The sequence below is a fragment of the Charadrius vociferus genome, unplaced genomic scaffold, assembly GCF_000708025.1.
Source record: "Charadrius vociferus isolate BGI_N301 unplaced genomic scaffold, ASM70802v2 scaffold609, whole genome shotgun sequence".
Taxonomy (NCBI): Eukaryota; Metazoa; Chordata; class Aves; order Charadriiformes; family Charadriidae; genus Charadrius; species Charadrius vociferus.
The window spans coordinates 469,088-485,663 of record NW_009649993.1 but is presented as its reverse complement, the minus strand read 5'-3'; the positions used below and the strand labels follow the sequence as shown (position 1 = coordinate 485,663).

Genomic DNA, 16,576 nt, shown 5'->3' with positions numbered 1-16,576 from the left:
TTAAATATTTTACGTGTACGGTCTGTACAACTCTGTCAAAACATCCAACACAAGGCATCTGAAAATCAAGAGTTGTTGGTATGTTTGCAATTGACAGTAATTTCATAAATGGTATCTGCAATATACGTGATATGTGCTACTTTATTCTGTCCAGGTGGCCTTTACCTACAGGGTTATATTGTGAGTGAACAATCTCTAGGCTCCAAGAGATCTGTAATTGAACTCAAACCTCCATCTGAAGAATTTAAAACTTTCTACTTATGTGCAGAGAACGTAAATGAAAACAAAAGGTAAACCAAACTGGGTTTTTTTTCAATTTTATTTGCCAGACTTCAGGAGACCAGCAATACTGTAGCTTGGGAAGATTTAGTGACAACTTTTCATTCTATTTTCACTTGTTCCCCCAGATTTCCCTTTAACCGTAGCTTTAGTCAAACTGCAGTACAACATGCTGGCACATGTGAGTCACCAGTTCTGCTGTTGTCAATGCTGGAACTACAGCAAGGCTGGCTTGCAGAGGCTCAGAAAGAAACCTGGATAAGGTGCCTTTCACAATGATGTGTGGGTGACTACAGTAAACAGAAATGCTATGGTACCTGTTAGAGATAATGGAAAGTATATCCTCCTCATTCCCAAGAATGATTTATTTCCAACAATGACTATTAGAGTGAAAAAAGAAAATTGGCCTATGAAATCACATTCTGAAAGTGAATTCTTTCTTCATAACCAGCCAAATTCCATGGCTGTCAGTGTGAGTTCTTCTTGTCTAAAGTGTACTGTTTACATAATTTGGGTTTTAATTCAGTGAACAAAGGACAAAGCTTTTCACTATGTTGGAAAGGGGTGTTAAGATATGTTGTTGTTATAGTCAACTCCTCCATCTCCTGCCTCTCTCCAGTCCATCAGCATACATAGTAACACAGCTGTACAAATACCATTTATAAAAGGTGTGTTTCAAAGAATGTAAAAACACATGCGTAACACTTGATCAGGGACAGCTGTTCGTCTTTCATTTCTTCTAGGTGGATTACAGCTTTGAAAGCTTCAATTAATAAATGGTTACCCCTACACCAGGCAATCCAAGATTTCATGAACAGACCACTGGAGGAGACAAGGATGTGAGAAGAAACCTCATCTGTTTTGCTCAATTTCTGTTTTCCATTAAAAATTCCATGCTATGTGTTACGATTCATCTTAAAAGATGCTCTAGCAGCAGCTAATCTTTAGTATTGCTATACATTCACAACTTTTGTAAGCATTAGTAAATAAACGTAAAGCAATGTTGCCTTCTTTGTGGCTGTCTTTGTTTTGTGTTTCTACTTCAATTCAGACCATGCATGAAGTCTGCTTTGCAAGGGTGACATCAACATGTATCTGATGCAGACAAAAGAGAAAGCACTGTATTTCAACATATGTTTTGTACTCCCTGATGTTTTGTATCTGCATCCTCTTTATTGCAAATGCACCCTTTGCAAAGATTTATGCTTTTCCATCCAAAATTTTCATACGTGGTTTTGCCTTTAAATTTCTAGATGGGGCGGGCTTAAGGTTGGGACAGGCTGGGCTGACAGAAAGGCTAGCAGCTATGCACTATATTACAGCATGCCTGGGAGAATGGGATAAATTTGTCTGATGTGGATGAATATTTTTGTTCTTGTGTATTCTATCTTAACACAAATTTTAATTTTACAGTGGTTTTGATTTGGCCATTTGCCATCACAGCAGTTAGCGGTAAGAGACAGCACCATAAATCTTCTTCAGGGATATCAGGGTTAGACATCTGTTGTTATTACAGTCCATGATACACATAGTGTTTGACATTCTCTAACATTAAAACAATTCTTCCCATGAACATATCTGGGTATTCAGTTTTCAAGCTTCTGAAAATACTTATTAAAGTAAAATAACAAAGGTTAGTTCCATTTATTTAATTGAAGCCACATGCTAACTAAATATCTCATCCTAAGAAATTTACAATTTAATGCCACAGGAAGTACAGAAAGGAAAAGCATACACACCCAATACAGACAAAAAAATTTCCAGTTTGTTACATTTTATTACAAATCCTGTGGTACTTGGTATTCTTGTCATGGTCCTTAGACCTTCAGATAATTTAAACACACCAGAACTTCAGCTTGGTCTTTTTATTAGCCTGGAAAGTGCCTAAAAATCTAAAAAACACGTGGCACCCCCCCAACCACCACAAACGTATTCTTATAGGAGACTGATTCATTAGCTTTAGATACTCGAAGCAATAGTATTTCAAAGAAAGTTGTTAAACATTTCAAATGTTTCACTGCAGTGATTTGAGTGATTTAATTAAAAAATAAGAATGGTTAGTTAAACAGTGTAAGCAATTTTCTGAAAGCAGGCGTACGAGCCCAAATATGTTAACAAGCTTGCTTTGTATAAATATGTGCTCTGAGGTAAAATGTATAACCATATTTAAAAACAAGCAGTCACCACAGTCATTTTCTACATCTGCTGCTAATATTTTAAAATTTTGGTGTTCAGAAATGAAATTCACAACTCTGAGAACAAGTAGTGAAGCAGGTATAAATTACTTCTTTTTCTCACTCTTTTCCACATTGGAGAAAATAATATATATGGGTCAAGTACCAATGCTGTTGAATTGAGACTAATAACATTTGCTAAAGTACTCCAATGCAGAGTGACAGCTCAGACCTAGGAGGCAGAAAAACAAATAATAGGTAAAATAAATGAAAACAAAATGAATGAAATGAACCACAAAAAATGCACTTCCTTTAAAAAAACAAAACAAAAAAAAAAACCACCAAAAAACCCCACCCTATTTAAATGAGCAGACTGGAGGCTGTGAGAGGATTGGTCACCCTATGGGACCCAGCTGTTCCTTCATTTGCTGCTAGCGTACTTAGTATGTTTCTCCCTTTAACAGGCGCCATGTACAGCCATCCTCAGACAGAATCATGTGACCAGCAAATATCTCGTTTTTATAAACCTTTGAAGACACATATGATAATATATGTGGCACAAAGAACTGACAGCAATGAAAAAAACAGTAAGCTCAATAGCAAGGTGCAAAAAAGAAATAAGCGGTTCAATGTGAGTAAAGATTACAAGACAGGGTCTTTTCTCTTATTGTATCACTATATTTTCATCATTATAAAGTATTTTATAAATTAGAGGGATTTTCTCCCCCAATTGAAATAATTTCCAAAGTATACTAGAGTTGCAGTAGCAATTTGTGCTTTGTTCAGTGTTGTATGCGAACAAATATGAAAACTAGAAAATGTAGGTGCTTCCTCCCATTTGATGCAAATCAAAAATGTATCGGAAATGCCACAGGTGTACACCTGTACAAAATAGAATCACATCTTATTTCTGCTGTAAAACTGTGCATTTTCACAGCAGATTTCTTGGGGCTTTTGCTTAAGTCAGTAGAGTTTATTGAAATCTTTCTGATGGACTTGATAATTTGTCTTTCTCTTCTCTGATTTTATACTTCCAGAATCAAATAAAATACTAAGCTGTAGTAAACTTACCATTTCTTAAACTACTATAAACTGAAAAATTAAGAAAAATGTAAATTATAAAAAAACCCAAACTATCAGGCTTTGGAATTATCTAGTTTTTTACCCAGGAAAACTGAGAAGGAGCCAAAGGCAAGCTTGCCACCTTTCTCTGAGCCAAGGCTGGTTCTTTTCCGTACATCTGAGAAGAGGTCAGAGTAGCCCATGGGCTGTTCTTATTTTCCTGTGAAGTAACTATGGTCCCCAAGGAGGTAGGCTACCATCCAGTCATTTCATTTTTGTAACTTTGAAAAATATACTAAAGTTTTTCCTCTGTGTGTATCAATTGCATGAAAATTGTCAGCAGAGGAATTAGCAAGATCTCAATCCTAGTTACGATAGGCGATTTTACTGTTATGCGCAATAGGTATTCACACCACTTCTTGGACAATACTTCTAGTTTGAGATATAGTTCACTCAGCTTGGCATACATATGACTACAGGACAAATGTTAGTCATGGTCATAAAATCAGCCATGGCTTTAGAAAAAAAAAAAAAATTGAAGTGGGATTGTTAACTTTACATCCTTTCCATAATACAGCCTGATGGTGTTTGTTATAATGAAACACTTATGCATCTCTTGTCTCCAGTGAATGGCCTTTTCTTTAGTCATGCAATAATGTCTCCTGAAGATACTAGGGAGAAAAACAAAAAGATACCCAGATTGCTCACGTTACCCTTCACTATCCTGCACAGCTAATCCAAATACCTTTTATACTGGAGGAAATGTTATTACCATGCACCAAATGCAGAGAGAAATAATGAAGATGTTTTGGGTAAGGCTTTTGTGGAAGAAAGTATAAAAACCTGGATCTCTTGGGCAGGGAAACAGTAAGGCACTGGATAAGGTGATTGGATGGAGAAATTGTGATTGTTCAATAGCAAAAATAATAAAAACCTTTTTCACTTATCCACCTTTAGCACCTACATGTGCTAAAGTTACTAGACAGCAGGTGTGGTTAAATATGAAAGTCATTTCTAATTCTTTTAACAGGCAGGAGCTCTATTAGACGAGTAACCTTACAACATGCACTATTTCAGTACCATGCAGTTTATGTTTACTTATTTGTGATCTTTAAACAGGAATGTTTTAAGGCCAAATACATACACAAAATGCTTTTCTTGACACAGTAGCATAAAGCCACAAGCAGAATTACTGCATCCGTGCTCTTCCTGGGTAACAGTGCACAACAGCAAAAAGCGCACTGGCATGTCAGCATCTTACTGAAAAACTACTTTTCCTCCATTTTTCTTAACATAATGCATGCAGTCTGAGGGCGGAGAGGTGAAGTCTGCAGAATATTCCAAATCTAACCCCACTAGTCAAATAGATGTTCTCATTCTTCTCTCTGTTTAAAGTTAAATGTATGATTAGAAGTCAGGAACATGTCTATGGAGCTCAGTAATTTACAGAATCGTATCTGCAACAGCAGTTTGCATCCTGTCGATTACATTTGTGACTTTGAGACATAAAGCAAGAGCATGCATGCCCTTCAAGCTAGACTACAGCCCACTTAATTAGGGGCATAAACAAAAAGTAAAAAGTCGTTGGTTTAAAATGGGTTAGAATTGAGTCTGGATGCAAACTAATGAAACAGCTTTCTCAATATCATTTCATCTGTAGTTTATAAAAGATATTTTAAGAAATTCAGTAATTTTTCAGTATGAGAGTTCTCAGATTTCTGAGACATCTGACAGCTCACAGAATTTCAGAGTTGGAAGGGACCTCTAGAGATCATCTAGTCCAACTCCCCTGCTAAAGCAGGATTGCCTACAGCACATTACTCAGGACTGCATCCAGGCGGGTTTTGAAAATCTCCAGAGAAGGGGACTCCACAACCTCCCTGGGCAGCCTGTGCCAGTGCTCTGTCACCCTAACTGTAAAGAAGTTTTTCCATGTGTTGGAACAGAACTTCCTATGTTCCAACTTGTGCCCATTGCCCCTCGTCCTGTCACTGGGATCCACTGAAAAGAGTCTGGCTCCATCCTCCTTCAACCCACCCTTTAGATATTTGTAAGTAGTAATAAGGTCTCCCCTCAGCCTTCTCTTCTCCGGGCTAAAGAGTCCCAGCTCTCTCAGCCTTTCTTCATAAGGGAGATGCTCCAATCCCTCAATCATCTTGGTTGCCCTTCGCTGGACTCTCTCCAGCAGTTCCCTGTCCCTCTTGAACTGGGGAGCCCAAAACTGGACACAGTATTCCAGTTGTGGCCTCACCAGTGCCGAGCAGAGGGCGAGAATGACCTCCCTCGACCTACTGGTCACACTCTTCCCTATTCAGCCCAGGATACCATTGGTTAATTAATCTAACATATCTTATAAATCATCTCTATAACACTAAAAACATAAACAGAAGTGCCTGTTTAAAAAAAATAAATTAATTAACAATTAACCAAAACACTTTTGGTGATACTCAGAGCATCAACAGAAAACCCATGAACTTGTGGACTTAAAGAGCATCAATGCTGAGTTTGTTAAACAAAAATGTCCAAGGACACACCAGTCTTGCATCGCAATGTTGCAATTTGTTGTTGATGTATCCTGTCTCTAGTTGCAGCAATAAACTGCAAAAACGGTGGCAGCTTAGCTGTTTTTATCCCCAGGTGGCTGTTGCCATCCTTACTTGAGGAACAGATACAAGTTAAAATGCCACATTTTATGAGCCAGAACTGTGCGATAATTCCTCATTTTCTCTCATGCAAAATCAGTTGGCATAATTTAAATGACCGCTGACAGCTTTATCTTTATTTTCACATGAAAAAATGTTGGGAGAACAGTCAGCAAAATATGATCACAAGGAAACCACTACCTCCATCCCAAGAAATGGAAATCTTTCTTGGCCTTCCAATGGGACTAATAAAGAAATGCACTCTTTGCTTGAAAGAACACGAAGAATACTACTTTTTCCAATCTTCAAGTTATTTCAGCAATGTTAACAGAATGCTATTGACTTTATACTTACAACACTTCCAATGGGAACTCAAGAAAGTAGGTTGGAAATATTTCTGAAGAATCATGAAAAGAAAGCCCCCAGAAATTAAACACATTTTAGATAATAGAATTTAAAAAAAAAAAAAGAAACAAAAAAAACCCCAAAACAAAACACAAACAAACAAACAAAACCCCCACACAACAAAACAGAGGTACCTATTTTACTATGAGACAGAACAGAATTTTGAGTTAGCCACCAAAGAAATAGTAGTCAGTCATGACATCTCCAAATCCAGATTTCTCCAAAGGCTGAGGGAGTTTAGACTTAAAGTTGCTTTTTTTAAAGTTCCCCTTTGGAATCTAAGTTTAGTCCTATTTCAGCTTTTGTTTCAATTCCTTCGAAAGAAAACATGGGAGGTGAACTGGGGAAAGCCACTTCATTGCTGTCTCATGTCAGCAAGAGATCAGCCAGATGTGCAATCACTGTATCGCCAGTATCTCATCACGGCTCATTTGTTTGCATCGAAGGCTTTTTATTTATTGCTAGATACACCCTCATTCAAGGTTTTCCTTTCACTGCCAGGAAGAAGATAACTGTATTGAAACCAGAACATTTCCATTAGCAGAGTATGATACTCCACTGAGAAGAAATTGGGTCATGTACTTGAAGCATGATTTATTCAGATGGTTTGCTGCACTCCAAATGGAGCTCATTTTCTGCCCTGTTCAGCAGAAAATATGTACAACGTTCTGCAGAGGGAAAGCCACAGAAGGTCACCAAGGCAGTTTCCACAAAGGACTGAGCTTTTTAGCAGGAAACACTCTGAGGCCACAAAAACATTTTTGCAAAGTGCTTAGCTCCCTTTTGTAGCATGTTTCTGAAGGATAAAAGTGTTGGGGTTAGTTTTTCACCTTCTTTTCCCAGGCCCTGGAGTCTTATTTACCAGAAGGTGAAAGTCATTTTAGTGGAAAATGTTTTTGAATTTTCCAGACTCAATCCACCTTTCAAATACAGCAATGATGAGATACACATTAGTCAAAGCTGAAACATCGCAGCACTCTAGGACAGAAATCTGACTGCCTAATACCTCGACTTTGCTGACACACGAACACTTATGCTGATTCCTTCTGTTGGCATCATGCCCATTCACAAGATGACATGCTAATTTTATCTGAGTTGAGGGGAAGGATTCCAGCAGTACGCAGAATTTGACATATCTTATTCAAGATGAGCTTCTCAAGGGCAATTTATGCCAGCCAAGACAGACCCTTTGTAACAAAAAAAATCTCATGGTGACAGAGCCAGGAAATACTTTCATTTTTCTGGGAAAAGAATGTTGCTTTTACCTAAAGCGTTCATCATTTAGGAGAAGGTCTTCTATTAATGAAAATACACAAGAAGGAAGACCCAAAGTGATTTCTTAATACCCTAGGACAGTTAGAGATTTTGAAAATTATTTGGTGGCTTTTTCTGTTGTATATTATATTATATTATGTCATGTCATGTCATGCCATGTCATATCATATCATATCATATCATATCATATCATATCATATCATATCATGTCATGTCGTAGCAATGTGTATCATACCTATTTTTGTAATTTATAACTTAGTATTTCCTTAATTTTACATTGCCGAGAACAGCCATTATCTAGCACCCAGTGAAATGTCTTGTGTTCATTACAAGAAACTGCAGCCATTGTGATTTAGAACAAAATGTTTGAAAATCTGATTTAGAAGAAGATATATTTCAATAAATATAAATGGAAAGCCTTTTTACACCTGAAAAATAATAAAATATTTCAAGTATAAATTGATTTCTACATTTCTAAATGAAAATAATCTGAAACAAACATTTCGAAGGATACTCGGTGAGAAATTTTGAGAATATTTGCCCTTGTCCCATTGAGGAATGAAAAACAAAATTTGAAGTGTGATTACTAACAAGTAAATTGATGAATTTTGAGTAAATGCTAAGGAATGTACACTCAGTTACTGCTTTTTTTTTCAATCTTCTGTTGGGTTTAGGCTGGGATTTTTCTCTAAATAGCGTCATTCTTCCAAATTCTGAAATAGGAATACACACAACTTTTTTAGCAACGCTATGAAGTCTTTAGATAAACGTTCTTCCTTTACAAGCTAACTTCAAATAATAAAATGCAAAACCTGACAAACTGCTATAGGTCCACAGGTACAGAATAGCTGCTGAACTTGTAGCTGCCCCTGGGACTTCAGCAGGTGTACTATGCAGATTCCACGAATTCAGTTCACTACTCCAATCTTAATTTTCACAAATAAAAAGTAAGTTTTCCTGACACAAGACCAAAACAACTACTCACTGCTCTCCAGTTGCCACAGCAATGGGTATTCCAAGATAATATGATGACAGATAATTGTACTTGGGCCCCATATTAGCTAAGTATTATACTACTTGTCAGCTGCTGTGGATCCTTTCTTACAATTAAGATGTTTTTCTCCACACAGGGAGAAATAAGAAAATTAGCAACTGGGGGAAAGGACGATTTCCCAGGGCAGCCATTAGAGACTCCACAGGCAAGTGCTGTGCCAAGGTTGCACCTCCCCATCAGTGAAGCGTGATTCCCATTTCTGCATAGCTGGAGCTCTTTTGCAGCAAGACCAGTGGATGCACTGCTCTGGCGTCCTCTTCCTCAGACTCCTCACCAGACTAGAAGGCCAGACCAGTCGATACACCATACAGGGAAAACAGCGTGCTTGGCCTGTTCTGGACTCTTCGCTTACATAAAACAAATTAATCCTTTTCAGTAGGAACCAATTATAACCACTGAGGCTCTGGGCATTTTGTTCTAGGACCCACACCAAGCCAGAGGCCAGCTATTTGGTGCTTCTACACAACTGCATTTTATGTTGAAAGCGTTATTATGTGCCAGCGATCAGCAAGGACAACTAACGATTTTCCTGTAAGGAAATTTGGCGTCATGTATGTGTTGGTCAAAACCCCACAGAGCAAAAAGACGACTTGCTGGTGGCCCAGTGAACTGGCCACTGAAAAAACACTCATTAAACAGGTAAACCTTAATTAAGTAAACATCCTGAAATTGCTTCTTCAAATAAGGAATTGCCTCTCCTGCTGCAAAGATGGTTTTGAAAGACAAACGGAACTACTAATTGGTGATGAGGTAGTATGTTCATGAAGCGAAAAGCATGGATCTGGAAGGGAATCTCTCTAGGCGCGTTTATCTATGGCACAAAAGGGAGCAGGCGTCAGAGCTAGTAACAGCTCACTGCTGGAGGGAGCAGGGCAGCTGCTGCGAGGCTGTTTGTCTGCTGGAAGCAAGGTCGAGTGCACCTCTGTACAGCACCAAGTGAAAGAGCTGGCACACCAGGTTGTACTTTGTGTTTCTGTGTTGGATAGAGGTACCACACACTGTGGTTCACAAATGAGTTTGGAAAACAGCATGGATTTTGCCAACAAAGCAGACCTCACCCTAGGGAAACAGCAAAGCAATCTGATGAGGGAAAGAATCAAAGCACTAACAGCCACCAAAAAACCAGCAAGCACAGTCTGCAAGAACCCAAGAAGCAGCCCCAGCTGAAACTACATTCATTACAATCGACTGTCAAGGAGACAGCACAGAAGCTAGAATAAAAAAATATCCTGGCTAAAAAATACAGTGCAAGATTAGAAGAAAAAAAAATTAAATTAGGTAGATGCCACTAACTAAATAAAGAGCAGCAGTACACACAGTGACTGTGGGCACACAAATACCCAATGAGAAAGGAGGATTCTCACAGTGTGTTTATAGCAGGGGTAGGAAACCTCTGCACAGGCTGGAAATCAGCAGAAATACCCATAATCCCTGTGAAACTGAATTCCAGACTGCTGCGCCTTCGTGATTGTAAATACCTGTGCCATCAAAACAAAGGTTTACATATTTATGCAATGGTCACTCTTTCCCCATGCATTGAGAGTTCATTTACTGCTGCAAAGGCTGCTTATTTGTGGTTACTTTGTTAGACAGTTACGTCATTGCCAATTTTATTTGGATTGCAAGCCAAGTACAGCATAATCCCGACAGTATCAATAAGTAGTAATAACAGAGTGGAGAAACATGGCCAGATGCTTTTAAAAATCATTCTAGGGGCCGTCTGTGGGAAGAAATGTGGGCTGTAAATATGACAGGAAAGTGAAAGGAAACACTGTGGCTTTGAGCTGATGTGTAGGAGGCACACCCACAGCAGGGCAGTGCAAGCGAGGTAATCCCACAGAGCACATTCAGTGTGAAAAGAAGAGTGAGAACAGTCACCTCTCTCTGTCAAGCAGAAAAATAATTCAAATCAAGGATCTTGATTTGAATCTAGGATTCTCACCAAACAGGCAAAGTGGAGTCAGCAAGAAGCTCCTCTCTCCTCCTCACAGAAGCACAAACAAATACTCAGGAGCACCAGAAGAGTCATTGCATGAAGAACCCTTACAGAGAGCTTTACAAGAATAGGGCCATCACAGACTCTGGTTGGGGTGGATGAGCAGCCTGCTCATGGTGAGAACATGGTGAAGCACAGCTGCACATGGAGCCAGCATCCTGCAGCAGAGGAGCCATTTTCCCCTGCAAATGACTGGGGATACACATCTATTTTATCAGAGGGAAAGTGACTCATTGTTTCTGTGATCAAGAAAGGTTCAGTTCTACCGAGCTAGATAAGCGGGTGCTGACAAGGCTGGAGGTGGTGCTGGAGCCTCACCAGCTCTCTGATGCAATCCTCCCCTCCATTGGGAAAAGTGCTATGTAGCAAGCAACAAACAGCAGACCATAAAAACAGACCTTGACAACAGCTGAGCAAACTTTGTGCAAAACTGAGGAGAGCTGACTTCCTAATATTTAATGCACATGGGTGCCTGCAGGAACCCAGTGAGATCCCAGAAGCTGTTAAGCAAACGTTTAAACCCCAGGTAATAAAAGCAGCTCATCAATTTACAGGGACAGCCAAGTATCTTTCTAGACTCTGTGCATTCCTACAGAAAACATTAGCAGAGTTCATCTTCCACAGATAAAGAGAGGGCTTCAGCAGCACTTGAAAAAATAAAATTGGTGCTGTCCTGAAGTCTTTACAAACCTGAACAGCAGTTAGACCTGCTGTTAGAGGCACAGTTCTGGTAAATCCCAGAAGCATGACATGGCCAGCAGCACACAACCTTTGGCAGTGAAAGGCTCAGGCCACTAAGCAGCTATTGTGTGAGTTCTTGGGACTGAAGAACATCATTGGCTCATCCTTGGATAAGCACTGCACAGGTAGCCATTAAAAAGCATCTTGGAAAAGCCACAGAATATTATGCATCAGCATGTACAGAACAAGGGAGAAAATTCATTGACAGCAGCAAGTGCACGAATCTCATTTATTCTCTATTGTGCAAAATGAGATTAAGAGTGTCTCAACTGTAGATCAGAAAAGCTTCCCATTCCTATACAAGCCAACAAACTACCCAACAAGCCAGGGTGCCAAGGCAGTAAACAGTCCACAGTTGGCCACACGACAATGAGAAAAAAAAAAAAATTCCTTAAAAGTTATTGCGTAGTACCAAAGGATGAAAATTTTAGTAAAGGCAATATTTTGTGTGAAAGGCAATAAGGCATTCTCCCAGAACACTAAGAGCAGACATCTCAAGATGTGTGTGCTCTCCACCAGGGTAGTGAATACTGCTCGAAAGCAAGGGAGTATATCTTCTAACCAAACCTGAAAGACCAGCTGAGAGTACTTCTCTGTGGAGTGTAAAGAATGTGTGGAAATGGGTATTAGAAGGCCTGCAATAACAGAGGACAGAGCATTTCATTCAATCCAAACCGAATTCACAGGGACGGTAAATAGTAAAGGTGTTCTCACCTTTCCATCTTTCAAGCAGAGATAATACTGCCTTTTGTCTGTCTAAGCCATTTATAATTTATGTTATTTGGAGCACAGAATCTACTTAATATTCACACGCACAGAATCTAGTATGAAAGATATATTTGTATTATGGTAACACCATAAGACAACAAGAAGAAAAAGAGAGAAAATGAAAATTAGTATGTGTTTATATCACAGTTAATATCTCCTCACATTGCCTAGCAAAAATTTTTCTAAGATTAAACTAAAATTAACCTACAAGTTAACTAAAATACCCTCCTATCAGTGCTGTCCAAGAATCAAAAAGGCCTTGTTGCCAATGACCTGGAAAATGATGAGTAGTAAATGTTAGTTGCTCCTGAAGATAATTATGGGAAAAAGAAAGATTTCACACATTCGACAATCTAAATGTCTTGCACTTTAAAAAAAAAAAAAAAATCAATGGGAAAAGCTCCAAGTGCTGATTTGCTGAGGTGATAATTGGTTGCTAGAAACAATAAGAAAGATTTACTCTTGAAGACATTTAAAAACATATTCTGACATCCAGATAATGCTATCTCATCACATTATGCAGCATCTACATACAAGGAGAGAACAGGTGAAAGAGTAAATGGTATAAAATCTTGGAAGGACTGATAAGGACACACCCTGACACATTTGTAACTAAATTCATTTATATGTGCAGATAAAGGTAAACTGCTATCAAAAACATCCTTTATTTCACAGTGTCTTTTAAGTTGTTTTGCTTGAGGTTTGACCAAGGCTATTTAAAATATTCGTATTCAACATTACACATGCACATGTGCACAAACACTCTGGAAGGATTGTACTGCTGTCACTACCTTTAGTTTTAACCTTATTCAGGTCACACTAGACCCTGTGGGACTGCGCTGTTGTTTACTGTCTAGCAGCTCAGACATGATTTTCTCTAGAGATAGCTGCCCAAAAAGAGCCTTTCAACAGAATGGAGACTCTCTACCAAGAAACCCCCAAGGGAACAGTTTGAAGACCTCCATACTTGCTGCTGAGAGGGTAAAAATGTATGATAATAGAACATCAGACCTCTCCTAATTAAAAGCGTGAATTTGTTTGTTTTCAGCTTATTTGCTTGTTTGTTTGGTCAGACTGCCAAACTGGCATTCTTACAAAAGCAGTGAACCCAGAAATTTTGGTTCAGAGATGTGCAGCTTGATAGAGGGAATGGCACAGTGAGAGTTTTTCTTCTCCTGCCTCTTTGCAGCTTCAGTCTAAGTGCTGTATCGGTGGAAGAACGAAGACTCAGCAGAAATATACATAGATAGCAACAGTGTGCAGCTGGTCACCCTCAGCATCTTGTAAAAAGCACTGCAATGAAAAATAAAGCTCTCATGTTGTAGGAGGTAAGATTGCAATGCAAAATAAGGAAGGTATTGGGGTTGGTCACTGAAGGAGTATTCAGCAGTGACAAGGCATGTAGTGCAATTAGTGAAGATCAGAGGAAAAGAAATTTTAAAGCATTTCACTGCAGGAAGGACTTGCTGGAGATACCGCAACTTTTTATACGTGCTAGTGCTCACCTTGCCAAATGATAAAAGGTGTCCTAAAACACTAAAGGGGTTTTCAAACTGCACATACAGGCTAACAGAAGGAGTAATTTCTTTTCTAACCTGATTTGTTGTTGCTATCCACGATCAACTGAATTTATAATTATTTAAGCATTTATTTAGGATTTAAAAACTTTCAAAAGTCTTCCATGCTAAGCAAATTTAGACTGCGAAAACACAGTGTGATTTTACTTACCAGCTGTGAAACAATCTTACCAAAAGCCCATGCCTCCAGGGGTCTATTTCTCACAGTCACTGTTGACAATAGTAGTCATACAGTGTCTGATCCAAAGACATTCACCAAAATCACACTTTTTGTCTGCACTAGCATCTGGGATAGTTTTTTTTTTTGTTTAACTATGCAAAGAGACCCACTACTTTTGCTGTTTTTTCCCCTCCTCAAGACTTTTCCTCCTATTACTCTTTCTCCTGCAAAGGAAAATTAGAAAGCATGCAGCACTAAATCAATCACACTTCAAATCATTTATTCTTATACAAATAAAGGCACTTATGAGCATCTCCAGAGTTTTGGGGGTTTTTTCTAAGTTTCTAACCAGCAGCAGTTTAACATTTTTCTCTTAAGCATGCAGCAAAAGGGTTCACCTCAGAGGTCAAAAACTTTCAAGTCGAATGTGGGACACGTACAAAGAAAGCTGGAGAGCAAGAAGTTCATGAAAATGCGTATGCATTAGTAAGGTAAATGTATTCAGACTGTAGGACAGGAACAAATAACTTCATACAGCAAAAGCAGCTCAACTCAGGTACATGCTAAAAACAAAAAGCATGATGGTTTCCACAAATTGAGCAGTTCTAGGGTGCCAGTCTCCAAGAGATTATGTATTGTCTGAACACATACTGTGTACATTGAAGCTCACACATAGCTTTGAGAGTGAAATCTAAATGCAGGCTTTACCACCATTAAGGCAAACAACAGTATGTCAGCTTCAAAGAGTACAAAGATTTTGCTAAGGGGTATGCAAAGAAGCAAAACGATCTTACAAATGCAGTAGGAAGTCTGTCAATAAGACAGCTTCAGGTTTTCAGCCTTCTGGCCCCAGCAGCACCTCCACCACCTCCGCCCTGGTGTCCCAGCGTGGGAACTACAAACTGCTCTGGCCCCATGTGCTGAAAGAGCAAGGAAGAATATATGAGGAGGAAGCAATTGTTAGTGAACTTTACGTAACATCTTCGTTAGAGCCAGGCTTAGACCAATACATTCTTCCCTGACCTCTTTATAAACAAACAGCCACTGGTGACAATGAAAGGAATATATGTGTGTGGCAGCTGCTGCATTGGCCAACTGACTGAAATGTCAGAATTAAAAGCATGAAATATTGACTGGAGCTGTAATAGCTTTGTATTGTTGGTGGATCAAGGGCAGAAAAGGCACCATGCCACTGCCTTCAGTAACGTGTACGATACACAAACCCAGATTAATGTGTTTTCTGCGCCACATGTTGCCACAGCATACAACAAAGGTCAAATAGAAAAGGGAGAGGACAGGCACCCAAACAAACCAAGGAAATAAGACCACAGGTGAATCAAATAAACCAGAACAGCTCCTCAGAGGAAATTAATTTTAAGGGTTTCGGTGATGACTAGGACACATGGCAGACACAGGGTCTCTGTAAGGGAAAGTACCAGCCAGAGACTATAGGTAGATAAAGATGGGCAGAAAAATGGATGGAGCATCAGGAGCAGAAACAGACCAGGCAAGAGAAACAAAACAAAAGCAAATGGAGAATTTGTGGACTACAGGGAAACACAGTACAAGTGAAGTACACCAGTGAAGACATCCAAGAATGTGGTGGGGTAGGCCAAGCTGCAGAATATAAGTCTTTTAGCAAAGCTGCTGCTTCATGTGGACTGAGGGAGCAAGACTGACAAGAACACAAAGTGAGAATACAAAATATTATAACTATTGCACGCATAGCAAAGACATTTTTAAATATTTCGGGCAGTGATTCAGGCAGTCATTCTATTTTGACGGATTCTCCTTGCCTGAAACATTGTCATCTTTGTGTAACTGTGGATGCCACTAAAACCTGAAGAAACTGGTAACCTAGAAAGTCTCTTCAAACCTTCCTCTGTACAGCAATCCTGGAAAGATAACCATTAAAACTGCAACCTAATTAACTTAAATAGGTTAGCTCACTTAAACAGTGTCTCACAGAATACGTTTGCATTCTTATTTCAGCTTCCAGATGACCTTGGAGTGTCAGTGTGGATACCTGCAGATGACAGCAGGCTACGTGCTGCAGAATGAACCGGTTGTTGCAGCAAGCCATTGTCAACAAGCCTGGTAAAAGTATACGACCTGCTATAGGGAGCAGCATTATTCCCAGTCATTCATATCTTTAAATCATGTCTGCATACACTCTTTGTTTGCCTTCATTGACAGTAGTGCTTATCAGGAACTACTTAACTGTGATGCCTCAGACCTACAGATTATCTCTGGAGCTAGCTCATTCCCTTGAGGTCTCCCTCCAAACAGTTTGTGTCGTGTGTTTGTGTTGTGTGTCTCTCTCCTTGAGGGTGCAACGCAAGATTAATCCCTTTAAAACAAGTAAATGGAAAGGGCTGTGAAATGCTAAAGGGTTTCTACACCTGTCATGTCACCAGAAACCTTCTCTTGCTCCCTGTAGAAT

General features: G+C 39.2%; 1 protein-coding gene across 1 annotated transcript in view; it reads left to right on the top strand.

Annotated features, from left to right (window-relative positions):
- LOC104292318 overlaps nucleotides 1-16,234 on the top strand; it is a 47,856-nt gene extending 31,622 nt beyond the window's left edge. Inside the window, exons 10-13 of the mRNA XM_009891674.1 lie at nucleotides 155-290; nucleotides 9,377-9,530; nucleotides 14,512-14,624; nucleotides 16,126-16,234. Coding sequence (XP_009889976.1) covers nucleotides 155-290; nucleotides 9,377-9,530; nucleotides 14,512-14,624; nucleotides 16,126-16,234 — 512 coding nt within the window. The remainder of the gene's footprint in view (nucleotides 1-154; nucleotides 291-9,376; nucleotides 9,531-14,511; nucleotides 14,625-16,125) is intronic.
- The last annotated feature ends 342 nt before the right edge of the window (nucleotides 16,235-16,576 follow it).